Below are 25,842 nucleotides of genomic sequence, written 5' to 3' on the forward strand. Positions count from 1 at the left end.
GCCGTGTTAGCGCTCACACTGACAGAGCAGCTTCGTGTGGACGTAGGTTTCAGGTTTTCACACACGTGTCTAGGTGTGGAATTGCAGGGTCATGTGCCTACTCCATGGCCGGCGGATTTCACATCCCTATGTGTGCAGGAGTCAGCTCACCAGCAGCTGCTGTCGTTGCCTTCGATGCTTGACGTCGCGGTGGGAGAGCGGCTGTGCTTTCTCGCTAGAGAAGTACACGGGTGCTGGGCACGCGGGGCGTCTGCCCCAGCTGGGGACCCAGGCAGCACTTCCGCCCATGGAACGTGTGTCCCCAGGGCTCTGGACCCAGTGATATGTCACCTGCCTCCTTCTGCTTCCCCAGTACACATGGGTCTCTCCCCTCAAGTGCCCCTTGTCCATGCGCCCTGGCACTCATCCTGTCTGGGCCCTCTCCCTGTCGAGGCCAGCCTCTCTCCAAGCATTGTCTTTTCCATTCGTGCTTCTATGTGGGGTGCTCTTAACGATGGGGATGCTGAGGCAAGCTGAGATACAGCAGCCTGCCTGAGCCCTGGGCTTCAGGCCGCGTCCTGGGCACTGAGGCTGTGTGGGGCCTGGCTGTCCAGTTAGAGATGTGCTTGGGTTCCCAGCCATTTTCCTCTGGTCTTCCAGAGCAACACTTTGCTCTTTTTATTCTTAGGAAACGGATCTCTCTATATTTGATCTTATCGGCTTAGAGAACAAAATGACTCGCCACGAAGCAGAATTGCTGTGTAAGAAGAAGGTGACACGGAAGCTCATGGACGAGCTGTACACCGCGCCGCCCCCGTCGGGCAGGCCAGCGACCCTCAGACTGAAGCCCAGCAGGTGCGTGGCCTGGAATGGTGGCTCCTGCTCACCGAAATCCCCGGCTGGGTCCTGCCTGGCCTCGAATCAGCCGTTGGGGCATGATGTCCCCCTCCCCGGAAGGACCCAGACCACAGCCCATCAGGGAGACCTGGGATGTGTGGCGGGAGTTCACACGAGGACCCGTCTGTGGTTGTGGCCAGGGGGAGAAATGGCTGACCCTCTCACTGGGTCTCCTGCTTCTGGAGTCTGTGCTGGTGTCCTCAGTGTCGGTGGGGCAGCTCACTGCATGTGGCCTGTGTGGGCAGTCTGCAGCCCTGGGAGGGACGGCGCGGCCCCTTGCTCTCCTAAGGACAGCCTGGTGGTGGCGGTGGAGCAGCCCTGGGCAGCGGGAGGGGTCTGTGAGGGGAGGAGGTCAGGCTGCTGGGCCTGCTGCGTGCTCCGGTGGCTGCTGTGGTGGGGAGAGGGTGCACGGTGGGTGGTGGGCAGAGCTCCCCCTCCCCCAGGGACTTCCGAAGGACGTCACCGACTTCGAGGGTGCCGCGGGGCTGGGAGGGGCAGAGCACATTCAGTGAGTGGAAGGAAATGACTTAATAAGACAGATTAATTCAGCAAGTTGGAGTACACAGAATCGCAGGGTTGGGTTAAAAAGGAGAAAGAAATGAGAAAATAAAAGTTTAGAAAGAAAGGTGCCTGCTCCCGTTGCCTGTTCTACCTGTGGCCTCCCCAGGGCCTTGGGAGCCCACTGTCCTCTGCCTGGTGCTCGCCAGAGCCCGCAGGCCTCTGTTAGACCTGCACGTGGGCCAGCAGAGCGTCGGTGTTCTGAGGGGGCCTGGCTTCAGGTCCTTGGTTTTCTCCTCGCTGCCCCTAGCTGCTGCCCTGCGTAGGGGATTTGAGAATCTAGAATTCCTGCCATGATGGTTTTCCTTGTAAAAGCGTGATGAAAGAGTGTGTTGTGGTGTGGCGATACTGGAAACAGTGGCCACTGTTGCTTTCGGGGCTCCAGTACCGCTTCTGGCCAGCGTGCCTGGTGCTGTCGCGCTGCCTGATGGCCGGTTGTGGCCCCCGCCCCCTCTCCTTGCACTCGGCGCGGTAGCGCTGTGGCCTCAGAGCGTCCCATGCGCACGTTCAGCCCGGGTCCCACAGGCTCGGAGTAGGCGTGTATGTCCCTAGGGTGCGCAGCCCCTCCCCAGACCCATGCTGAGCTTCTCAGTGGTGTGTTTTGGAACCCCAACCCCTCTTGGAGCAGCACCAGGAGTAGGGACCTTCCCCGTCCCTGGGTGGCCCGAGCCCCATGTCTCAGTGGTGCTCACGCCTTCTTGCCAGGTTGTTTCAGCCCGTGCAGTATGGCCAGAAGCCCGAGGGTCGCACCGTGGCTTTCCCCAGCACACACCCGCCCCGGACGGCGGCCTCTGCTGCAGCCACGGCCACTCCTCAGGGCCACGTGAGAGGACGGCCACCGGTTGCCACGTTCTCTGCCAATCCAGATGCAAAAGGTATGCCTCCCGTGCTGGCGCGCCCTCAGGATTGCCGTGGGTCTTCGTGGCCGGAGTTCCTGGTACTGCCCCCGCCCCTCTGGATGGGCAGCCATTGCTCTGGTTGGAAGCCTGCTCTGGCTCTGCCGAACACAACTCACGTGGCTTGCCCTTTCCATGTCTTGAAAGTGGAGTTTTTCCTTGAACCAGACACCGTGGTCTTGGTCTAGTTGCAATTGGCGTGCTTCTGAAGATTCGCCTCGGCGGGGGCTCTTAGACCAAGGACATGCGGGTCACACTGCGGACATGAGCTCAGGAAGGCTCGCTCCAGTTGAGGCCGCCGCTGGCCCGGAGCCGGCTGTCGCTGTGAAGGAGGGTAGGGCTGACTGGCCGCAGGTCACGGCCAGAGTTCCAGCCTCCATTGCGGGGTCCTCCGTGTCTGGCCCGCGTGCACATGCGGCGCGGCCCCGTCGGAGCCCGGCTGGCGGCCGAGGCTCCGTGCCATGTGGGAGTGCGCACTTGGCCACGGTGCGGCGGGCGGATGGCTCTGTTTCACCGGATGCCTCACCCCCTCCCTGTTTTCTAGAGAGGGTTTCTAATCCGAGAGACTTTACTGAAATGTTTGTTTTGTTTCTTTGAGTTCGGGTTTAAATACTGCATCTGGTGAAGAACCTCTAACAGCTTTGCACAAACACACCTTATCGATTGCAGTGGCGGCAGCCCCGTTTCAGAGCTCCCAGGCCTCCGCCGGCGCGCCCGCTCCGAGACAGCCGCCCGCCTCGACCTCCGGCGCAGCACCTGCCCCGGCCCATCCTGCGAAACCGCGGGCCCCGCCCCCGACCCCGCCCCCGGGCCCCCCGCACCCGGCGGGGCCGAGCGCGCTGCCTCAGGGGCTGGTGCTCACCTCGCAGGCTCAGGCGCGCCTGCCCAGTAAGTGGCCTCGCTCCTCCCAGTTCTGCCACGTCTTTGCCACGGGAAGTTGTGTTCCGATCAGCGTGTGTGAAGAGCCTTGCTGTCCACTCCCTTTGTCTCCCTAACCCCACGCCCGGGTGCTGCCTTTCGCCACGCTGTCATTTCTGGCCCTAAGTGTGCAGAGGGACGCCCTCTGCAGAGCCAGCGTCCAGGGCCCTATCCTCCTCTGTCCTTTCTCCCGATCCCCAGACGTCAGCTCTGCTTTCTTCCCGCGCATGCTCTGCTGGTGTACTGACGGCCTTACCTCTCCTTAGCATCAGCTGGAGGCTTGCCCCGTGGGCAGTGGGGCCCAGCCCGGGGAGCAGGTTGCACTCAGGCGAGAGCAGGGGACGCCTTTGCCAGCTAGGGATCCAGAGCTGGTTGTTAAAAACCATGATTTTGATTCTCTTGCTTACCACCATCATGTTTAAGCCTGGAGTGACTTCCTGCTCAGCTGAGGCTCTCATAATAACTTCGTGATGAAAACATCACAGTGTTACTACGTGTTCTTAGACCTCTTTACCGTGACCAGTGTCGTTAGCACATTCCCACATCTCTCACGGGCCCCTGGTGACTGTGCCATAGGAAGTGTCCTGACGGAGACGGTCATAGGCACCACTGTTTCTTAGACGCCCCCTCGAGCACTTCGTACCTCGGCGTGACCAGTGTGTGGAGGTCTCCTTGAGAAGCTGGGGGGCAGGTGTCACGAGACCCCGAGTTCAGGCTAGTCCCTCATGATGAAGCCTCACTTCCACTGTCATTTAGTGCAGAGTTACAGTCCTGGCTAGCTGCCGGGGGGAGAGCACAGGTGACATTTCTGTTTGCCAGGGACAGGTGTTGCGGGGACCCTGCCACGGGAGCTGAGCCTTCACTCTGTGTGGGTGGGGCAGGGCCAGGGCTGTCCTGTCCACACACACTTCTCTGCGCCTCCTCCTGTCCTTCCCTTCTGTTCACAGCCTCTGTGGGCAGGACCTCTGGGCATTTTCCTGGTCTTCCGCTAACTGTTCTCTGTATGGTGTCACTGATCATTCTGGCATGGATTTCCTGGGGGGGTAGCGTTAACGTTTCATGATCAACCACTGGGGGACAGAACCCTGTGCCCTTGGCATTCGCTCAGAGCCTGTAGGGCGTACGTTTCTGAGTCGGGTGCGCAGGACTCTGTCCGAGTTACGGTTTCACAAACCATGTGTTAGGTGATGTCGAGTCTGGCATTTTTTCAGTCAGCGTTCTAGATTGAATCCCACAGTGTAGTCCAAGTTAGTGGGAACCTTTGTATCTCACGGCTACGTTTGTGTGGCGGATGTGTGCTAGTGACCCGCTCTCTTACACTCGGAGGGGTGTAATCGCTCCCGTACGTCTGTGCACTCAATCGGGCACGTGCTCTTCACGTTCTGAGAGGTTCTGAAGAGGTTGATATTAGAGTTCCAAAGCGTATGAGAAATAGATTTCTGCTATATTTGATGTTTGCTGCTTTTTCATTGGTTGGAGAGAAAAGTACAATGTTTGTTGGTAGTTTGGTTAATTATATTAAGATTTGATACCTAAAATCTTCAGCAGTTATAAGTAAATAAATCAACCGTTAAGATCCAATGTTAATTTTAATTTTCTCTTTTCTATTAGAGTTATTTTCTGAAAGCGTTAGGAAGCGATGCCTAAGAAACATTTGTGTGACTCGTCAGTTTGCCACAGACGCTCATGCTGGACGACAGATGGTCGTCAGCAGAACAGTTGCAGGCTTCTTCCAGACGTTTTAATCCCGTCTTCCTCTGCGTTTCCACAGGTGGGGAGGTGGTCAAAATAGCCCAGCTGGCTTCCCTGGCAGGGCCGCAGAGCCGGGTCGCCCAGCCAGAGACCCCGGTGACGCTGCAGTTTCAGGGGAACAAGTTCACCTTGTCACATAGCCAGCTGCGGCAGCTCACCGCTGGCCAGCCCCTGCAGCTGCAAGGTAAGGGCCTGCCGCTGCTGCCCCACTGTCGTCCCCACCCCTCTCCTGCTGCTGGACTTGGGCACGTTGGGTGGCCCCAGGAGCGCGGGTGCTTTATCTGGAGACGGCCTTGGGGGGTGTTGAGAACGCTGGACTGCTGGCCTGTGATGGATGCGTGCCGTGTAGCTGATACTGTTTCTCAATGAAATATGCTCTTTGGAAATGTGCCCATTTTGAAATTTTCTTGCTTTTATTCTCTTTTGAGTAAGTTCTATGCTCAGTGTGGGGCTTGAACTCACAACCTCAAGATCAGGAGTCACCTGCACCCTGACTGAGCTGGCCAGGTGCCCCAAATGTTCCCTGTTTTAAAAATGAAATAGAAATATTTGCTGCTCTTTTAACTTTAGCGTGAAATAAAGTGTCCTAAAAACACCCCACAGATTTTACAGCGTTGGCTCCGAGACGAAAGCCTCTTAGACCTTTGTCTGAGCACGATGTACTCCTATGGTAACTGCTTTGTGTAGAGGACGAGTGGTCGGAGAGGCGTGCTGGGATTAGCCCAAGGAACCAGTGGCAGTGGCTCAGCGCTTGAGTCCCCCTTGGCTGTGGTCCTAGATCACACGTAGCCTCCCTGGGACGAGTTATGTGCAGCGCCTGTGAGCCAGGGCTGGGACACTCTGTACGGGCGCTGGGAGGTCACACACAGCTTAGCGGAGTGGAGGCCCCAGGACACCTACAGCAAAGACAGCTGTTAATTTGGCTTAATTCCCTATTCCTTCAGTTTTCTGGCCGAAAGGGCAAGGCCATCTGTCAGTACCTCTGGCGGGCTCTCCTTTGCGTGAAGCCCATCAGATACCTCTGGCTGGCCCCCCTTGGCGCGGAGCCCAGCGTGGGGACACTCCTCCAGAGTAAGCGATGTCAGGCTTTCTCACACTGAGGGCTGTATGTGGCGAGCACCGTGAACTGAGTGCAGTGAGAGCTACAGCTTTTGGGTAGAGAGTGGACGTGTTTCTTCGTTGACTTTACAGGTCGGCCAGCACCCATGTGTGGTCCGGAGCTGGGACCTCGGCTCTGGGAATGGCGTGGGGCCTCGGGCAGGCACAACAGACCGGTCCTGGTGCCCACCGCATTGCCCGAAGTCAGAAATGGCAAAGAATAGTTGAGCATTTTCTTTTTCTTTTTTTTTTTTTTAAAGATTTTATTTATTTATTTGACAGAAATCACAAGTAGACAGAGAAGCAGGCAGAGAGAGAGGGGGAAGCAGGTTCCCTGCTGAGCAGAGACCCCGATTCGGGGCTCGATCCCAGGACCCTGAGATCATGACCTGAGCTGAAGGCAGAGGCTTTAACCCACTGAGCCACCCAGGTGCCCCAGTTGAGCGTTTTCTTGAATTTAAGTAAAAGTGACCGTATTCTTAGTTTTTCATTAGCTGTAAGTGAAATAGTCATTTTTTCCCAAGTTACTGAACTCTGCACTGCCTTGTTGGAGTAAATCTAAATTCGGATTTTCGGTCTGTTGCTTCATTTGTCCTGCACGTCTGGAGGTGCGCGTGGCAGGTCGGAGGAGGTGCCTGCAGCCCGTGAGTGACGCCTCTCGGGTCCTGTGATTGCAGGCAGCGTTCTTCAGATCGTGTCCGCTCCGGGGCAGTCCTACCTGCGACCGCCAGGCCCCGTGGTGATGCAGACCATGTCTCAGGCGGGCGCCCTCAACGCCCTGGGAAGCAAGCCCCCGGCCGGTGGCCCGGGCCCAGCCCCCGTGACTGCGCCAGGTAGAGTGCTCCGATGGGGTCACTACATGTGGAAGCTTCTTTCTGTGTGACGTTGCTTCGAAGGGGACGGGGAGCTAGTTGCTGCTGATTCGTTCCCGTGGTCTCAGAACCCGAACATCCTGCTGCGGCGGTCTCTGCTTTCTGCAGATGGGCTGCTGTCAGCCTGGCTTGTTTTCTCCCTCCTTCCACTCGGAGGTATTTTGAATATGACTAGTCTGCTCACCTAGATTTTTGTTTTCTTCTTGTTCTGACAAGACATTTAGAATCATGAGAATTTGGCTTGCTAAGGTCACAAATACATTTAGCGAGCATGCTAGAATTCCCCCCCGGGACAGGTACCGGAGCAGGATCTGGGCCCTTCTGCATCTGGCCTGACCGTGGCCTGCTTCTCACCAGGGTCTTGCCTTTCCTGCCATGCCCAGCCGTGTGTGGTCTGCTGAGGAGGCTGAGTGGGTGGTCAGATGGGGCTCGTGGGTGGACGCAGAGGGGGTTCCCCTCCCAACCTGAAGCCCTTGTCCCTGATCAGCCCTGGTCTCTGTCTTGTCTGCAGTGAGACTGGGTGGGGCCCTGCCATGGGGTCCAGGGAGCAGCATTTCTGTGTCCCAGCCATGGCCCGTGTTCCCACCTGTGGCTGATTCTGTTTTCCAGGCCTCCTCCCACCCCACCAGAACCCGCTGCCAGCACCCATCCCCCAAGGCAGGAGACATTCCCCACCCTCCCTGTGGCCTGCTGAAGTGGCTGTCTTACCCCAGGCCCCTCTTAGTCCTTGGTGCCTCCTGTGTGGTCTCCGTCAGGATGTGCGGTGTGGCCTGGCAGATGGGGGTGGACCACTGGGGTGCAGCGACCGCTCTGTCCTGCTTCGGAGGACAAGGACAGTGCTGGCTCCCTGCTGTGGGTGGGCACGCGGGTGACGTCCCAGGGAATGTGTGTGGCCACATGATGGCGGTGAGGATGACCCTGGGCCTCAGGTGTGGGTGCTTTCTCTGAGCACACTGAGCTTTCACCAGAGGAGAGAGACACCCACGGTTCAGACGACGGCTGGCAAGTGGGTGCTTTGCGGGCAGTCCTGAGGGGTGTGGGCAGCGTGTTGCTAGAGCGAGCTGCCGGAGGAGGTCTGCGGAGCCCGCAGATGTGCACTCAGCTCTTCCCTCTTGCTCTGCAGTTGGTGTGCCAGGGCGAGTGGCAGTCAACCCCCTGCCTGCTGGAGAACCCGGAATGGCCTCCAAACCAGCCTCTCCTGTCGGAGGGCCAACCCAGGTACGGCGCCTCCCTCACCGACCCTGCGTGGGGCCCCCGGGCCGCTTGTTCACCCTATGAAGTTGTTTCTCAGAAGCTGCTTGTTGGGGGGACGGTTGTGATATTTAATGGAGTTGTCGGCATGTGGGCCTTGAAAGCACGTCATCACTCTGAATCCCAGAATTTGACTCTAAAAACGCATTTCATAAAGGAAACTGGGCTTCGTGATTGCAGATATCTTCCACGTTTTTTGTTTTCGAAGCTGTCTTCCGGGTGTTAGAAATCTCACCTCGTCTGGAGAAAGATTTTTCAGTCAGAGACGCACAGTGTGTTGTCCGCCTCCTTTCTGTCGTGTACCACCGTATTGGGATGGGGGTGTCTCAGGGTCTCCGTGCATGAGGGACACTGTGGGGCTCGGCGAGGCTGTGTCCCTCAGTGACCGTTTATCACGCTGTTTCCCACGAAGGAGGAGAAGAGCAGACTTCTGAAGGAGCGACTGGACCACATCTACTCTGTCAACGAGCGGCGCTGCTCGCGGGCCCCCGTCTACGGCCGAGATCTGCTGCGGATTTGTTCCGTGGTCGGCCGAGAACAGACGCCTTGGCCCAGGGTTTCTGACAGCAGCCAGCGGAAGGGGGCCGGGACAGCGGGTGGGTACATGCCATCCTCCCACGGTCAGAAGGACCTGATTTTGACGCTGACCCAGCGGCAAGCCTGCCTGCAGGATGTCATCGACAGGTAGGGCGGCCTGCGTGGGAGCCCGCACCTCACTCTCCTCCATGGGCCCCCGCGGGCCTCCGGCCCCGCTTGTCCTGCCGGAAGCCTGTTCTGTCAGTTCCTCGCTGAGCGGTTCTCAGACGTCGGTCGTGAATTATTTCCTGCATCTTTGGCTCTGGCACCAGCTTGTCTTCTCCGGGAAGGCTGTGTATCCTCGGTGGCTTCTTTTCCCCTGGGCCCTGGCCCCACTTGGGTGCACATTGGCTGGCCTGGGCGCAGGGCCACAGCAGCCGTGTGCGTTCCAGGTGCTGGAACAGACCGCTGTGTGCTTGATGAGTTTCTCTATGTTTTTCTTAAAGTAATATTTTATTGGAAAACCACATGAAAAAGTTAACGTTGCATAGTGAGGAATGTGTATTTAAGTGTTAAACTCAGAAACGAGCTTTAGGAGAGAAAATGAAAACGCAGATGCTGTCGGGTGGGTGGGGGTGGGTGGGTGGGGCCAGCGCAGCCCCCCCACCCTGCCCACCGAGCTGTGCTTCCTCTGGGCCCTGCCTAGAGCGGCCACCCTGTTTGTGCTCCATTCCCTGCATTGAGCGCTGGCCAGGTCCGGCCTGAGGATGGGTCTTCTCTCCCTTCTCTGCTGTGTGCCTGCGGCTGAGTGTTCACGGTGGGGACTCGGCCATGCTCCTGTGGACTGGCTTGTGTCCACCGCCTTGCCACGGTCTGGGAGCTGCCATAAAGACCCGTGCCCCGCCTGCTCGTGCCTCCCCACGAAACCCGGGCAGCCAGCGACCTCTTTACTGTTTCCGTAGCTTGCCTTTCCCAGAATCGTACGGGGTGCGGACTCCAGATGGGCTGCTGCGGTGAGGGCTCCCCGTCAGCGCTCCGTGGCTCGACGGCCATTTCTCTTAGCTCCCAGTGATGCTCCCTTGTCTCGTGGGCCCGTTTATCCATCACCTGCTGGAGAACAGCTTGGCTGCTTTCAGGTTTCAGCAGTCATAGACAAAGCTGCTGTAAAGGTCCACGTGCAGGGGTTTGCGTGAACGTACATTTCAGTGCATTTGAATGAGAACCGGAAGCACGATTGGCAGGTCATCTGGTGGGAGCACGAGTCACCCAGTAGAAAAGGCCCAGCAGACTAGCCGAGTGGCTGCCCCGTTCTGCGTTCCCAGCAGCAGTGAGCGAGAGCCCCTGTGGCCCCTCATCCTCGTCCCGCTTCTGTGGTCCGTGCTGTGGGTTCTGGCCACTCTGACGTGTGTCGCGGTGTCTCAGGGCTAATGTCATCCACACTTCCCTGAGGACACGCCACGTGGAGCCTGTTTCCGTAGCTTTTCGCCGTGTGCATCTCTTCTTTGGAGAGGTGTCTGTTGGGGTCTTCGGCCCGTTGTTTAATGTTTGTTTTCTCGCTGTTGGGCTTTCAGAGTGCTTGTCCTTTATCGGCGGTGTCTCTTGTGCCCTCCCCTGGCCTGTGGCTTATCTCCTTACAACATTTGCTTTCACGGGGCGGCCGCTGTGTTTAGGGTTAGTGAGGTCCAGCTGTCCCTCCTCTCAGTGGCCTTGCCTTTGGGTCTGGGCCTGGAAAGTCATCGCTAGGCCCTGCTCACCTGGGCTTGCCCTCTTCCAGGGCCCCCTTGTCGGCCTTTCACTGCGGATCTGCGGTCCATTTGGAGTTGATGTTTGTGAAGGAACTAGGTCTGTGTCTAGATTCATTTTTCCCCATTTGAAGAATCTCACATTTCAGAAAATCTTTAAGCCCATACAAGCAGACTACCGCAGTGAACCCGAGTGTACCCGGAGCCCGCCTGCAGCCGGGGACTGGCTCCTGCCCAGCTCTGCGTCAGTGTTTACTGCCCGGAAGCACAGACTGGTTGCAGCTAGCTCCGGACAGACAGGAGTTCCTGTGTAAGATTTCGCTGTGCTCTGTAAGCAGTGCAGGCACCGTACCATTATCCTAGCTAAGAAAAGAGCAGTTCTCGATACCGTTAAGTGTCTCTTCTGCACACAGTTGTGATTCTCTCCTAAGCGTTTTTATGGTTCGAATCAGAATGGCAGTGATGTAGAGACGCAGCAGTTGGGGATACGTGTCGTGTAGCTCCGAATCTGTAGGTTGTGCTTCTGGCTTGCGTTTTTTTTTCCTCTTGCAGTTTATTTGTCGAGGAAAACTGGTGTTTTTTTCTGTAGAATTTCCCACAATGTGGATTTGCTGAATTGGTTCCTGGAGGTGTAATCTGGTGTGTAGCTTTGTTGCCTGTATCGTCTGTAAATAGATTCAGAGGCTCAATCAAATTCATGTGGGTTGCTAGTTATTTGGGGTTTCTTTGTTTGCAGGAGTGGGGCTTACTGGGTACTGCCGCGAGAAAGCCGGGACGTCTGGTCGAGTCTTTCACGTTCACATATTTGCGTGTGGGTGCCTACTTGTCGAGCACCATTTGTTGAGAGACGCGCTCTGCTCCGTTGGCAGAGAGAGGTGACTGCCTTGGGCCTCTCCCTGGGCCCTCCTCAGCTGGGTGTTGTCTGTTCCCTCCGCGAGCCCCGGTGCTGGGCTGTGTGCCTCCGGCTCTGTTCTCGCCAGATCCTGTGTGGCCCTTCTGGTGTGGTAGCCTTTGTCTCACTGTGTCGGTGATCTACAGAGTAACGGCCGGGGTTTGACTTAGGGCCACGCCAGATCTTCAGGGCGGGTGGGCAGAACGGGCGGATCGGCCACGTGGACTCCAGGTTAGTGAGCGTGAACTTGCTGTCCACTTATTTAGTGGTTTGATTTTGTCACCTGTGGTTTTGGGCATAGATGGCCTTTTTATTCGCATGCATTTGGTAGCAAATCAGGGAGACGCAGTTTGAGCTGACGTCCCGAGTGAGGCTGTCCTGGTGTGGGGGGCACGTGTCCTCTGCTGTAACGGCCCGCCGGAGCCCTTCTCATGGTGCTCTCAGCAGGCCTTCTCCTGCTAAGTCTGACTCCGCTCCTGGCGGCACATGGCTCCCCCAGCTCTGGGGTGCAGTTCTCCCCCAGACCATCCTGGGGACACAGGACCCGCACCCCGAGATTCCCACCAGAATGTGAGTTTCACAGGGAATGGGGCGTCTCTGTGCCCTTTCCTGCAGGGGCCAGGACTGGCGGGACTCGCTCCCACGGATGCTGATGGATGGTGCTGTGACACGGCGAGCAGCTTTGTCACCCCGTGTGACTGTGATTAAGCACCCTGGTTTTCTTAGCCACACCAGTAGAAGGTTCCGCCCGCTTCCTTCTTGGCCCTCTGCTTCCTGAGACGGAGGAGCTGCTGGTGGAGACGCCGTGGGCAGCGTGTCTGACCCACGTGCTTTCTGCTTCTCAGGGTGGTGTGCGTGATCCCTCCGGTGGTGGCCGCGCCCCCGTCCCTGTGGGTGGCGAGGCCGCCGTCCCTCTACAGCCACAGGATGAGGCTCCTGAGGCACCGCCTTCGAGAGCACACAGCTCCCTACGCGCAGCAGCTGCGGCGGATGACGGCGCTGTGCTCCCTCCGGTTTCCGGAGCTCCGATTGGTGCAGTTCGACTCAGGTACGGAGGGGACTCCCATCTGCGCTGGCCTCAAGGTCGGCCCTCTGGGCCCTCTGCGCCCGGACTCAGGAGACACTCGATGTCGTTCGTTCTGTAGGAAAGCTCGAAGCTTTAGCCATCTTGCTTCAGAAGTTGAAGTCTGAGGGACGTCGAGTGCTAATCTTGTCGCAAATGGTTCTCATGTTGGACATTTTAGAAATGTTCTTGAACTTCCATTATCTCACCTACGTCAGGATCGATGAGAACGCGAACAGCGAGCAGCGGCAGGTAAGGAAGGAAGGGGCCGCCGTGCTGCGAGGCGGGGGCTGCTTCACGTCCCTGGCCCCAGCAGGCCCGCAGCTCGTGCATCCTGTTACGGGACTTGCGCGGCTGCTGGGGCGTGGCGGCCTGTGCCATGAGGAGCGGGCTGGTGCACTTCAGATGCGGCTGGGGTGAGAGCCTGGGCACGGTCCCCACGAGGCACCCCGCAGGAAGTGCAGGTCGTGCTGCGTGCCCTTCTGTCGCTTGTCAGATCTGCTAAGGCCATGTCCCATGGGTCGGCGCAGCCAGACGGGCTATCTCTCGAGCTCGCGGCTGGCGCGGAGCTGCATGGCTTCCTAGAAGTCAGGCTGATGGTGCAGGGCGTGCGCCAGCCCAAGTGATTCTGTGCCAAGGGCTAAGTGCGCCTCTGGCACCTCTGCTCCTCCCTGGAGCGACGCACACGTCCGGCAGCATGATGGGTCCGTAGGTCATGCATGTGCCGTGCTGCTCGGTAGCCCCGTGCTGAGTGTCCATGGGCTGGACTGCAAGCTGGTCATCAAAGCATTTGGAGTGGCATGGAGTAGCCCTGCAGAATGCTTCCGCTGGGAGCAGGTTCCCAGACTCTGTGATCCCGCACACCTGGGCCTTTCCACCCGCATGCGCACACGTGGACAAGAGCCTGGGAGGGGACGCAGCGCCGGGTTTATGAGCGAGCTTTGTCGGGAGTGTTTTCACAGACCACACGTGGACTCTCCTGGAAGGAAGGAAGGGGTCCCTGTGACGGTCGGGTTTGGTGCTGAGCTCACTGTGGAGGCTGACAGCCCTTCTGGCCTGTTTCTCTGCTCCCTCAGCCTTACTCCTGGGTCTTCTGCTGTGAAGGCCCAGGCATTGCCTGAGGGTACAGGACCGAGCACACGTCCCTCCCCAGGAAGACTCTGTGTTCTCCTGGGGCCTACGGCTTGAGCTGACAGTCCATGTCAGGTGGAGGCGGACGTTTTCCTTTGGTCGGTGAGGCCTGGCCTCTGCAGAGCACGTGGGGGTGTCTGTGCACAGTCAGCGGGAGATGGCTGGACATTCGTTCCTGGGGGTGCCGAGCTGTGCCAGCACTGGCCAGGGGAGCTAACCCAAGGGCTTTACTTCATCTCAGGAGCTGATGAGGAGTTTCAACAGGGACAGGAGGATCTTCTGTGCCATTCTGTCAACCCACAGCCGCGCCACAGGCGTGAGCCTGGTGGAAGCCGACGCAGTGGTGTTCTATGATAACGACCTGAACCCCGTGATGGACGCCAAGGCCCAGGAGTGGTGTGAGCGGATCGGGAGGCGCAAGGACGTCCATATCTACAGGTGAGGGTGGCGGGCGCGGCACGGGGTATGGAGGTGTGGGGGCAGCAGGTGCTGGACCAGAAGCACCCCATGGAGCTCAAGTGTACGTTACAACTTGTTCCAGAAGTTTCCACAGCTTTATTTTTTCTGAGGCAGACTTCTGTGTTTGCTGCTTCGCGTGTTCTTTCTTTAGGCCCAACATTTGCTCAGTTTATAATTAGTTTGCTTGAAACTGCAGTCGAATTATCTTGCTTGCACACAACTTGATGTGCATTCGACGCGTATCTGTTGCTTGTCTTCTAGAGCCCTGTCCGATGCCCCTTGTCTGTCAGTAAAATGACTGGAAGAGCTCAGACCCGTGTGTGCCACCTCCGCTGGCCCTGCACGTGGCTGAGGAAAGTGGAGCAGGCTCTCCCGTGCGTGTCTGAACTCGCAGAAGCGTTTAGTGCAGTAGTGCGACAGCAGCGGGTCTGTGTTATGTACTGGCACTGGGTGTGCGGGCAGGTGCGCGGTGCTGGCACCGTGTGCGAGGCCCTGGACTGTGCCTGTGACCACTCACTCCTGCCACCGAGGCAGAGTCCTCCGAAGGCTGAGTTTGAGCAGCTGTGTCACTGCCTGTCTGAGGTCCGTGGAGAAGTGTCCTTCAGAGATGGCAATTAGTAACAGTTTGCCGCGTGTCTTTCCTGGCGTCTTTCTCGTTGTGTAGACGGCTGATGCCCACGGCCTTGTTAACCCCTCTTCCTTCAGCGGCGCATTGCGGGCTGTCTCCGCGTGCTGGTAAACTGCAGCCTGGCGCACCGTGTGTGTTGTGTACGCAACATTTTCCCATGTGATTGCTCTCCGCGGTTACGGAGGCTGTGACCCTTCAGTGCTTACCAGCCGGAAACGGGAAAGCTTTTCTTCTCAGTCACCGTAACCATGCATCAGGAATAGTCTTGGCAGTAAAGATGCAAGTTGTGTAGGAAATGAGAACCAAATTGTGCAAAACGTGGTAAGATGTGAGTTGGAGACTGAGCCGTGTTCATGCACAGGAAGACGTGGTGTGTAAAATGTGCTTTCCCCAAAGCCATGTCAAACGCAGAACAGTGTTTAGGAAAGTTGTCGTCATGGGGGTTTGTGTATATGCATGTGTGTGTAGCCGTGAGTGGATAAAGTGGGGTTTATTTGCTTTTGTTTATTTTTAAAGATTTTCTTTATTTGAGAGGGAGCGAGAGAGCACATGCATACATGAGGGGGAGCAAGGACAGAGGGAGGAGGAGAAGCAGACTCCTCACTGAGTAGGGAGCCCAATGTGGGCTGATTCTGGGACCCTGGAATTGTGACCCGAGCTGACAATTAACCGACCAAGAAACCCAGGCACCCCTGGATAAAGTGTTTTTTTAAGTGTATCTGGGGGCGCCTGGGTGGCTCAGTTGTTAAGTGTCTGCCTTTGGTTTGGGTTATGATCCTGGGTCCTGGGATTGAGCCCCACATTGGGCTCCCGCTCAGCCCTGCAGGGGGCCAGCTTCTCCCTCTCCCACTTCCCCTGATTATGGTCCTTCTCTCTCTGTGTCTCTGTCAAATAAACAAAGTCTTTATAAAAAAAAAAAAAAAGTGTATTTGGAGTGAAGGGTAGCCGACAGCAGCCAGTGGAAATGCTGACAAGGGCTGTAGCAGAGGGGCACGGGGGAAGGCACATCATGGGAGGGGAAGCAATGAACAGCCGGGTATGAACCAGCGGGGTGGGGTTCCAGCTTTGTTGGGGTGCAGGTCGTTTAGCACTTGCTGCTGACGCTGTGGACCGTGAGGAAGAGCTGGGGCGGGAGTGCTGTGCCCACTTGATGGCCAGAACACCACCCCCAGGCTTAGGCGCGCCGCTGTAGAAAGAAAGCGGGGGTCTTAGCATAGTACCAAAGAGGTGGTACCTGTGGCTTGAAGGGATCAATTTAGCCAGACAGAAAGCTTGGAGGGAAGGAAAGGCAGACATATCTGACTGCAGTTAAAATGAAAGCTGAAGTTTGGCTTTTGCAAGAAGATTGCATGAACACAACTAATGCACAAATAATAGATTGGGACAATGATTTGCAATCCTCACAGCAGACGGAGGGTTAGATTGCTCATGCAAATTAAGGAAAAAAAGGTAAATGAGCCCTTCTTTAAGAAAGGTGGGACGAACCCAAGCATCGGAACGGGCCATTCCAGCTGCGCACACACGTGTGGGAGGCACAGGCTCGCGGGTGGAGGGTAGGTGCTGCACGTGTGATGGTCTTTGTTACACGCTCTGACGGGACGGCGGTGGGCATAGCTGCTAGTGGTGTTGGCCGGGGACCGCCTGCCCTGACTGGGGACGCATGGTTGCTGCACTGTGTGGACATCAGGTTAGCAGGGTTTGCTGGACAGGAGATGGTGCGCACCCATTGTGCCCAGCATTTCCTTCCCGGGAGCCGGCCTGTGGCGTCGCTGCCTTCTGGAGCTTGTTATAGCACATAGCGGGGACAGAGGGTGCCTGTGCTTGGGGTACAGCCATGCCCTGGGCGTCGAGCAGCTGCTGGAAGTGTTTGGGCACGGGGTGGGAGGGATCTCTGCAGCACACCGCTTGGTGAGAGAGCGCCGAATCCTAACCACTAGACCACCAGGGAAGTTACATCGCTTGGTGAGAACACAAAACGCAGATATGTGTGCGGTGAAGCAGATTCTGCCCACCATTGCGTGTAACCGTGACCCCTTGAAAATGCAGGCTGTGTCGTGTAAGCGGGCTTGCCAGGCTGTCCACACTGGAGGTCTTCACGGGGGACCTAGGAGGGCATTTCTAGGTGTGGCAGGGGAGGTAGGGGTGGTTAGAGGTGGGGTGGGAGAGGTGGCCCTGACTGCCATAGGGGATGCCCTGAGCACCTGCAGAGCTGTGCAGCTCCTGCCCGAGTGCCCGGGTGCTGTGCCACCAGCCTCCCCACCCTCGCACCCCGACTGCTCGTGGCGGCGTGCTTCCAAACGCCCAGCTGTCATCGTACACGGGTCTGTGTTTTGTAGGCTCGTGAGTGGTAATTCCATTGAAGAGAAGCTTTTGAAAAACGGAACCAAAGACTTGATCCGGGAAGTAGCCGCTCAGGGCAATGACTACTCCATGGCTTTCCTGACGCAGGTGCCATCATGGGCGCGCCGTCCTCGGGGTTGCTACCTGGTGTTTGGGGTTGGGGGCGGGGGCAGGCAACGCAGTTCAGCGCATGGGTGAGGAGTCGCTGGGCGGTTTCCCTGGTGACGCAGTCTGACACTCAGGTCAGGCGCCGACCTGCTTCTGGCCGGACGCTAACATGTGTCTTGTGTGCAGCGGACCATCCAGGAGCTGTTTGAGGTGTGCTCTCCCACTGACGATGCCGGCTTCCCAGTGAAGGCGGAGGAGTTCGTGGTCCTTTCTCAGGAGCCTTCTGCCACAGAAATCATCGCCCCCAAAATTGCAAGACCTTTCATTGAGGTGAGGGCGGATGGCCTGCCCTGGGGGTCCCCGAGGATGTGCTGCACATGCCGTGGGCCTCGAGTGTGCTGCCCGCTCTGCAGGCCCCCCTCGCTCAGCCCTGGTACACCCCTCCCACCTGCTTCCTTTCTCTCCTGGGCGTTTTCATCTGGAAAAGCAGGTAAAAAGCAGTGTAAAGTCTGGGGGTCTCAGGCGCCTGCTGCCCAGCTCGGCAGCCGTCCCCGTCCTCATCAGCTCTCCCCGAGCCACGGGCCACCACGCTGCCTCCCCTGAGCCATAGCGGGCAACTGACAGTGCGGCGTGCCTCACCTGTCCTGCTTTGTCTGCTGTGCCCATGCCCGTGCCCGTGGCCTGCTTTGTCTGCTGTGCCCGTGCCCGTGCCCATGCCCGTGGCCTGCTGTCTTCACTCCTGTCTGATAGGAGCCCTGTATGTGAGTGCAAGGTGCACAGCTGATCGTCAGGACAGTACAAAGGAGGACATAAATGATCTCGTTAATACTTTCTTACGTTGGTTATTTGTTGAAGTAATATTTGGGTGTATTGGGTTAAGTAGAATACTGCCTTTTTACACATGTAATGCTTGAGCTGCTGAAGTTAAATCACACGCGTGGCTTGTGTGCTGTGTTTTTGGGCAGTGCTGTCTGTGTAGACACACCGTAGACCTGCTCTTGGGGCCACATCCCCTCCTGCCCTGCCTCGTGGAGTAGCCTGGCTGCAGCTCCCCCCAGACTCCCCTTCCCCTTGGCCTGCTTGCGGGGGTCGCTCCCTCCTCTCCCTCCTTTCTGGGTGTCAGTTTCTGGGCTCTTGGCCTTGGAGGTACCCCCATGTCCTGGGCCTCTTCCCACTCTCTTGCCCGTGGTAGATGGCTGCCCTGGCTCCCCTGTGGTGCCCCTCTACCCCCATCCCTGTGCCCTTGGTGAGGAGGACTTGCCACAGCCTTGGCTATTTTAAAGGTCCTCGTTCGGTTGAAAAGTAATACATACGTGGAAAAGCTTCAGGGATTTATCATGAAAAGTAGGTGTCCCGCACCAGACCCTCCCCCTGGCTCAGAGATGACCACTTGGTGCGGATCCTCCTGACTACTTCCTGGAGTTGCCGTGTATGATGACCCCATCCCCTGTTCTTTTAAAAACAGGTGTTACGTGCATGAAGTTAAAAAGAAAAAGTGAGGGACGCCTGGGGGGCTCAGTGGGTTAAGCGGCTGCCTTCCGCTCAGGTCGTGATCCCAGCGTCCTGGGATCGAGTCCCACATCGGGCTCCTTGCTCAGCAGGAAGCCTGCTTCTCCCTCTGCCTCTGCCTGCCTCTCTGTCTGCCTGTGCTCGCTCTCTCTGACAAAAAAAAGAAAGAAAGAAAAGGTCAGTTCACGCCCAGAAATACTGACCTTTCTGTTGAAAGTGTCGACGTGTCCTGGGAGAGAAACTAGAGGCAGGAGGGCGTGTGAGGAACGTGGCGTGCTGTGCGCAGTTGTCTCAGGGACAGGTGCTGTTCTAGCGAGTGTGTTGAATGTCTGGCTGCGCGTCGGGCACGTTCGAGGCAGGAGGGACCTAGCGTTGACTGAATGGCGTGGTGTGCCGCCGCCCCCCGTGCAGCGTACGGTCCGGTAAGAGGAAAGACTGTAAGCCAGCAGACGGCTAGAATACGGACTCCCTGCTGCGGCCAGGAGCGATGTTCAGGGAGGGGCGGTGTGGGCAGAGGGACCGTCTGGGCAGCTGGGGGTCAGCAGGGGAGGAGGGGTGAGGGTGGTGGGGCCTGGCTGTGTTCTTCCAAATGGCCCTCTGGCTCTGTGCTGAGTCTGGGTCTTGGGGGCTGGTGCAGAGGCCAGTGGCAAGGGCACGGTCGGAGCAGCCGCACACAGAGCAGCGGTGCCAGGCAACATCCTTGCCTGACTAGTCCGGGACTTCTCCAGCAGGGGCGACGCTCTTCAGGTGCTTCATGCAGGGAAACAGCCTCCGGGGAAGGTGTCGTTGATACGCAAGAACCCCCTGGGAGCACCGCATCACAGAGAGGAGCTGGAGAGGGTGTTCTAGGGAGGGCTCCCCAGAAACCACTGCCCCCCCATCCCCGAGCACAGCTCTCTGCCACACGGCTGCCGTGTGTCCGGCTTCTGGTTCAGGTCGTGGTGGTTCTCGCGGCTCTGCGACACTGTGCTGTGGGTCGCTGTGACGTCCTTCTCCGGCCCACCGTCTGTTCTGAGCTGTACATCTGTGAATATCTTCTCCGTGTCTCTTGGCAGATGCGTATGTGTGTTTCCGCTGACTTCTGGGGAATGCACCTTGGGGTGGGGCCCCTGGTTTGTCGGGGAGTGTGCGTGGGACCCACAGGGGCTGGCCAGGCTGATCTGCGCTCCGGCAGCAGCATCGGAGGCAGGGCCTGGCGTGTCCTTCCTGGCAGCGTGTGGCAGATGTGCCCGTGTCTCTGGTGGGTTTTGCCTTTGCTGTCGGCCTGTGAATTTGGGCGTCTCTGCGCAATCCCTGAAGTGTCCGCTCACGTCGTTTCCCTGTGTTTTGGTTGACTGGGTGGTTTCTTTTTCTCAGTGTTCGGTGTCTGTGTTCTGTATGGATACACATGGAATACCTTCCTGCATTTTGGGGATGCCTTTGGAGATGCGGTCATGAGCGGGGACCATGCGTTCCAAAGCCACATAGTGGCCCTTCGTATCGTGGCTGTTGCTCTCGTGTGCTGCTTGAGAGACATTCTGCTGACCCCGGGTCGTCAGGACGTCCCCCTCGCTTTTCCCTGGGCTCTTCAGTGTGTGTTCTGCATGTAGTGTGAGGTCAGATTACGTTGTAAGCCACAGATTTTTCCAAATTGCCAAGGAAAGAGGTCATACAGGTCCTAATCGACACCCAGGAACCAGAGACTGTTGGGTTGCGCCTGCTGCGCGCGTGTGCGTGTCCACAACTGCCGGCGCGCGTTAGGCCTGAGCTGCTGGTGGTGGGAAGGCACCTCCTTCCTCCTGCTGCTGTTTCTCTGTGGGGCCACTGCCCGTCTTACATGCCTGATGTGTGTGGGCTTGATTTTGGCAGCCATGGCGTCGGGTCATTTTTCTCCTGTTCATGCCATGGACAGAGGCCTGTGTCTCGTGCACCATGTGGAATCGTTCTCGTGGGTCAGAGCCGTGGCCATGGCGCATGTCGGGCGTGAGGTTAAACGAGGTTCCCCGTCCTGCTCTGTTCTTGGGGTTGGCAGCTTGGTAGTGTGGCAGCACGCAGCTCTTCCCTGGGCCTCGCCGTCCAGTGTGAGCCCCTCACATTCATTCTCTGCCTCCCTCGGGGCTTCGTTCCTGGGCCCGAGCGGGAGCGTGTGACCAGGGGGAGGCTCCACATGCGTTGTAGGTGTGTCTCGTCGGTGTGACGCAGGGCAGCTCCTTCTCCAAACCCTGGAATTTAAAAAATACGTGAAAGTAAGACAAGCACGTAACTTCTTTAGGCCCTTAAGAGCATTGAGTACCTGGAGGAAGACGCCCAGAAACCCGAGGAGGAAGCCGTGCCGGGGGCGTCTACCTCTGACAGCCTGATGCGGAAGGAGGAGCCGTCACAGCTGGAGGAGTTAGCGGACTTCATGGAACAGGTTCGGGAATATGCTTTCTTCTACTTCAGCCTAAATTTTCTCCATACACTTCGGTGTTTTGGACGTTTTTTTCCTTTGGTTGCTTAGAGTAAGAACGATCACTTTCTTGATTCAAGTGTCAGTGGGGTCGTCTGAGGACCTCAGCCTTTGTTAACTTGCTGTTCACCCTGTCAAATGATTTTTGAAACAGCTTACGCCTATTGAGAAGTACGCGCTGAATTACCTGGAGTTGTTCCACACGCCGGCTGGCCCCGAGAAAGAGGGAGACAGCGAGGTAAGGGGGTGGGCTCAGCCTTCAGAGTAAAATTTGGCCTGAAGTCAGCGTGACTTGCGTGGGATGAAAGGAGTAAAAACCGGACCGAGCAGTGTGTAAACAGATGAAAGATCAAGTCTGGGAAAACCCCAAGGGACACTTCTCCCTGGGAGCAGCTCCGTGCTTGATGGAGAGTTACCTGTTGGGGCGGGAACGGGTCCAGAGCACGTGGACCCATGGTGGAGGGAGATGCCGGGCTCGGCTGGTGACCGCAAGAGCAGGGGGGGCAGTGTGGCGGGGGTGGAGCCTGCGGGGCGGATCTCAGGGCTCCTCTTTGTGGTCTTCTGCCAGGACGCGGTGCTGACCGCTGTGAGGGAGTGGGAGGCCCAGAACGCGAGGGCCCTGCGGGAGAGGGAGGCGCGAGTGCTGCAGGAGCAGGAGCAGGAGCAGCTTCTCACCTACACCAGGGAGGACGCCTACAACGCGGTACGTGCGGCGCGGCCGGCGCGGTGCCCTCAGCGGGGACAGCCGGCGTGTGCTGCTACACGCGTGGCTGCAGATCTCTGCTTCTGCTTGGGCTTTCCCCGAGTGTAGTCAGACGGTGTCGCAGGTACTTGGAGACCTGCTGGGCTCGCAGGTAGAGAGCCGGTGGCTCACGGCGCGCATCTGATACTGCGTCGTGCTGACGCGCTGCCCTCCCCCGTAGGAGTACGTGTGCGAAGGTGCCGACGGGCAGGTGGAGGTCATGCCGGTGAGTACGGTGTCCCTGAGTGCCGGGGTGGCCGCTGGCCCCGGGGCGCACTGCTCATGGCGCGCCCTTCTCCGCACAGCTCTGGACGCCGCCCACGCCACCCCAGGATGACAACGACATTTACGTGGACCCGGTCCTGTGTCTCACGTACGAAACCACGCCCATCCCAGAGTCCAAGCTGCCCCCTGTGTACGTGAGGAAGGAGCGCCGGCGGCACCGCACGGATCCCTCAGGTGCACCCTCGCGGCCGGGCCGGCAGGGGGTGGCGTGGGGGAAGCGGCGCGCCTGCGGCCTGCGCAGTGTCTGGGCAGGAGAGCCGGTGGTCGGCCCCAAGACGCCTCCTCAGTTGCCCTTCTTGTCCCTGCTTGCTTGCCCGCGAGGGCAGAGTCTGCTCGCCCAGGGCTGCGCTAGAAGGGCTCTCTGTCCAGTTGCAGGCCGGAAGAAGAAGCAGCGCCACGGGGAGCCGGTCGTCCCCCCTCGCTCGCTGTTTGACCGCGCCACGCCCGGCATGTTGAAAATGCGCCGGGAAGGAAAGGAGCAGAAAAAGAATATTCTGTTGAAGCAGCAGACACAGTTCGCCAAGCCGCTGCCGACTTTTGCCAAACCAACAGCCGAGTCGGGCCCAGACAACCCCGAGTGGCTCATCAGTGAAGATTGGGCGCTGCTGCAGGTGAGCGTGGCCCACAGGCCGCGTCCTGTCCCCTCCCGTCCGCATCCCAGGGTCATAGCCCTGGGACAAGCGTGTGCACCCGCGGATGCGGCTCGCTGACTGATGCCGCCTGGAACCCGGTCCTGCAGGCCGTGAAGCAGCTGCTGGAGCTGCCTCTGAACCTGACCATCGTGTCCCCGGCCCACACGCCCAACTGGGACCTCGTCAGCGACGTCGTCAACTCCTGCAGCCGCATCTACCGCTCTTCCAAGCAGTGCCGGAGCCGCTACGAGAACGTGCTCATTCCCAGGGAGGAAGGCAAGGTGAGAGCGGACCCCTTCCACTCGGCGACCGCGGAACTCCAGCCCCCGGGCTTGGGGGAGGCCAGTGAGGCAGGAGGCCTGTGCCGCGCCTGGCATGTGCCGCGCACAGCTGTCCTGGCTGCAGGCAATGCGGGACTTGGCCCCGGGCCTGAGAGCTTGCCCAACGTGCTTGGAAAATTCCAGATGCTGTCTAGAGGCTCCTATACCACTGAGAGCTTGCTTCTACCTTCATTTCTTTCTTCTTCTGTTTTTAATTTTTTTAAAGATTCTGTTTATTTCACAGAGAGAGACATAATGAGAGGGAACACAAGCAGGGGGAGTGGGAGAGGGAGAAGCAGGCTTCCAACAGAGCAGGAAGCCCGACGCAGGGCTTGATCCCAGGACCCTGAGATCATGACCCGAGCTGAAGGCAGAGGCTTAACCCACTGAGCCACCCAGGCGCCCCTTCTTTTTATTTTTTGAAAAGGCGTCGGGTAAATGAAGGGGACTTTGGCTCTGTTGGCTTATTTGGCGAGAAGTCTGTTGGTGCCTCACGTGCTGTTGCTCCAGGTTCCCACCGGCTGTGCCGGCTGCCACAGTGGTGGGACCAGCTCTGGACCCTGGTCCCAGCTGACGGTGCGCCTACGCACAGGCTGAGCGCATGGAGGCTGGGTCGGTGTCTTTCCTGTGGTGGCGACAGCCTGACCCCTGAGAGCCAGCCCCTCAGACAAGCGTGTCTGTGGTGTGGTTCCCGTGCATGCCTCTTGTTGCTCTTGGGCCGAGAGGGTCTCTTTCTGTTCGTCCGTCTGCTGTCTTCCCCATTCCCCCTTCTCGCTGCTCACCTGGTGGGCTGCCGGCGTTGACCGGGGTCCCCTGGAGCCCACCGGATGGCATGGGGCAGATGCGGCAGAGGCGCACACGTGGGGCCCAGATGTGGTATGCAAATCATGGCTTCAACCGTCCTCTGTTTTCGTGTTCCTGGAAACATTTTGTCTTAAGGCCTAGATTTGCTTGTCGCTTAAAAACAAGAAAGCAAGTGTTCCTCACAATACCACTTGTGGCGCCTTCGCCAGCAAGACTTTGTGGAATCTCGTGTTTGGTCTCTTCTGTGTTGGAAACCCTCCTCGCGACAGCTGTGACATTAACGTGGAGACGTGTAAAGTTGAAGCTCTGTCTTCCATTCTAGGTCATGGGAGAAGCAAATCTAGAGCAAAGGCAGAAGTGTGTTTTTTAGCTCCGAGGGGACAGTGTGGGTAAATGGGCCGGCAGCTGTGCAGAAGGCCAGGTGATAGGGTCAGAAGCAGCCGGGAGGTTGGTGTCCTCAGCCGCCCGCTGGTGGCAGCCTGTGGGGTGGGCTCAGGCAGGAGCACCCTCCCGCTGGTTGCGACCTGGGCTCACCATGACTTCCCTGATTTTATTCTTGCTCTGCCTTTTCTCTTTCACTTTGCTGGGACATGGGAGTGCTCACAGATGCGGTCCCCTGTTCAGGAGCCTCCTGTGCTGGTCTTGTTCTTCTGAGTTTCGTCTGATGTGGGTCTCCTTGAAATAAAGCCTTTGCTTAGCACAGATGACATGGGAAGGCGGTGTGCGCGGCCCTCCAGGGTGCGGTTCTTACCGTGTAGCAGTTTCCCTCCAGCACGCCGTGTTTGAGTCCTGGTTATGGGGCAGTGAGAGCCTGGGACATGGTTGGGGGGGGGTGTCCCAGGGTGCCCTGTGGCCCAGCTGTGAGACCTGGTTGCCAACAAGCACGCTGGCTTTACACACACATGGTGTCAGGAGACTGGTTTTTCTCTCCAGCATGAGGGTCGTTCGGAAGTTGTGCGGGACGCTGAGGTGTCTTGGAAATGAGCAGGTGCTTGGCTTAACAGCAGGCCATCGGCCGGTAGTACCGTGAAGCCCCCGAGAGCGCTTTCACGCCTCCTATACCTCTCCCCTTCGCTGTGCATGTGGGTGGAGGCCTGTGCCTGGGCGGAGGCCTGTGCCTGGGCAGCTGCTGCTTGCTTCCCAGGGTCTGTCACTGACGGAGGTGCGCTGGCTCTGCCGCAGTTGTCGTGTAACCTCGGGCACTTTGCCCAGCAGTCACGTTTCCCTGCGAAGGCAGGGAGTCCTGTGCTGGGTGATTGCGGGTTCACGCGAGATGAAGTGCGGAGGGGAACAGTGTTCACAGGCAGTGGGCGGTGGTGTTGAGCCTCGGGAAGAAGGAACCGTGTTCGGGAGGTTTGAGGTCGGGCCTCCAGATGAGCCACTGGCTGACTGACGTGCTGCCGTGGGTTTCGCCTCAGAGTAAGAACAACCGGCCCCTGCGCACAGGCCAGATGTACGCCCAGGACGAGAATGCCACGCACACGCAGCTGTACACGAGCCACTTCGACCTGATGAAGATGACGGCCGGCAAGAGGAGCCCCCCCATCAAGCCTCTGTATGCTCCCTGCGCCCTTCCCGCCCCGCCCCCAGGTCGAGCCAGGGCTGGGACGCTGGCCTGCAGAGTGTGCCGGCCACACTGCCTTCTTGGGCACTCTTTCTTGTTTGGTAACCATTGTCTCCTTTTCCGCGCTGCAGGCTTGGCATGAATCCCTTTCAGAAAAACCCCAAGCACGCCTCCGTGTTGGCAGAAAGGTATTTCTGTATTTTCTACACTTGGAAATGATTTCATTTTAGTGTGGTCAGCGAATCGTGCAATCTGTGTGTCCAGGCAGGCCGGTGGGGGGCTGGTGAGTGCCCTGTGGTGCTGCCGTGACGAGGGTGTGTCCTTGCCTGCAGGCTGCAGGGGACACACATGGGAGAGGCTTTCTCCTTTCTCGGCCATGCCCGCCTCTCACCTGGCGTGTGTGTTACTGGTTCTACCTTGAAAGTATAGCCCGCATAGGGGAGGGCGTGCTTGCTTTG

At 58.2% G+C, this 25,842-nt stretch overlaps 1 protein-coding gene and 1 non-coding gene across 8 annotated transcripts in view; both read left to right on the forward strand.

The window, feature by feature from the left end:
• The window catches only part of EP400 (E1A binding protein p400), a 97,690-nt gene that overhangs the window by 47,412 nt on the left and 24,436 nt on the right, over positions 1-25,842 (forward strand). For 4 of the 7 annotated variants that reach the window (XM_044243566.1, XM_044243567.1, XM_044243570.1 and 1 more), the window contains 21 exons: positions 668-834; positions 2,140-2,309; positions 3,000-3,218; positions 5,020-5,184; positions 6,776-6,931; positions 8,094-8,188; positions 8,634-8,905; positions 12,217-12,419; positions 12,517-12,686; positions 13,807-14,003; positions 16,989-17,100; positions 17,287-17,430; positions 20,861-21,001; positions 21,192-21,275; positions 21,606-21,740; positions 21,961-22,005; positions 22,085-22,238; positions 22,434-22,675; positions 22,804-22,977; positions 25,239-25,375; positions 25,516-25,572. In XM_044243566.1, the coding sequence (XP_044099501.1) occupies positions 668-834; positions 2,140-2,309; positions 3,000-3,218; positions 5,020-5,184; positions 6,776-6,931; positions 8,094-8,188; positions 8,634-8,905; positions 12,217-12,419; positions 12,517-12,686; positions 13,807-14,003; positions 16,989-17,100; positions 17,287-17,430; positions 20,861-21,001; positions 21,192-21,275; positions 21,606-21,740; positions 21,961-22,005; positions 22,085-22,238; positions 22,434-22,675; positions 22,804-22,977; positions 25,239-25,375; positions 25,516-25,572 (3,239 nt within the window). The remainder of the gene's footprint in view (positions 1-667; positions 835-2,139; positions 2,310-2,999; positions 3,219-5,019; positions 5,185-6,775; positions 6,932-8,093; positions 8,189-8,633; positions 8,906-12,216; positions 12,420-12,516; positions 12,687-13,806; positions 14,004-16,988; positions 17,101-17,286; positions 17,431-20,860; positions 21,002-21,191; positions 21,276-21,605; positions 21,741-21,960; positions 22,006-22,084; positions 22,239-22,433; positions 22,676-22,803; positions 22,978-25,238; positions 25,376-25,515; positions 25,573-25,842) is intronic. The other 3 variants (XM_044243572.1, XM_044243573.1, XM_044243568.1) reach the window with 2 other exon arrangements.
• Positions 13,502-13,631, forward strand: LOC122903896. The gene has a single exon (XR_006384097.1). It is a non-coding gene; the product is annotated as a small nucleolar RNA SNORA49 (small nucleolar RNA).

Source organism: Neovison vison, chromosome 3, assembly GCF_020171115.1.
Source record: "Neovison vison isolate M4711 chromosome 3, ASM_NN_V1, whole genome shotgun sequence".
Classification (NCBI taxonomy): domain Eukaryota; kingdom Metazoa; phylum Chordata; class Mammalia; order Carnivora; family Mustelidae; genus Neogale; species Neogale vison.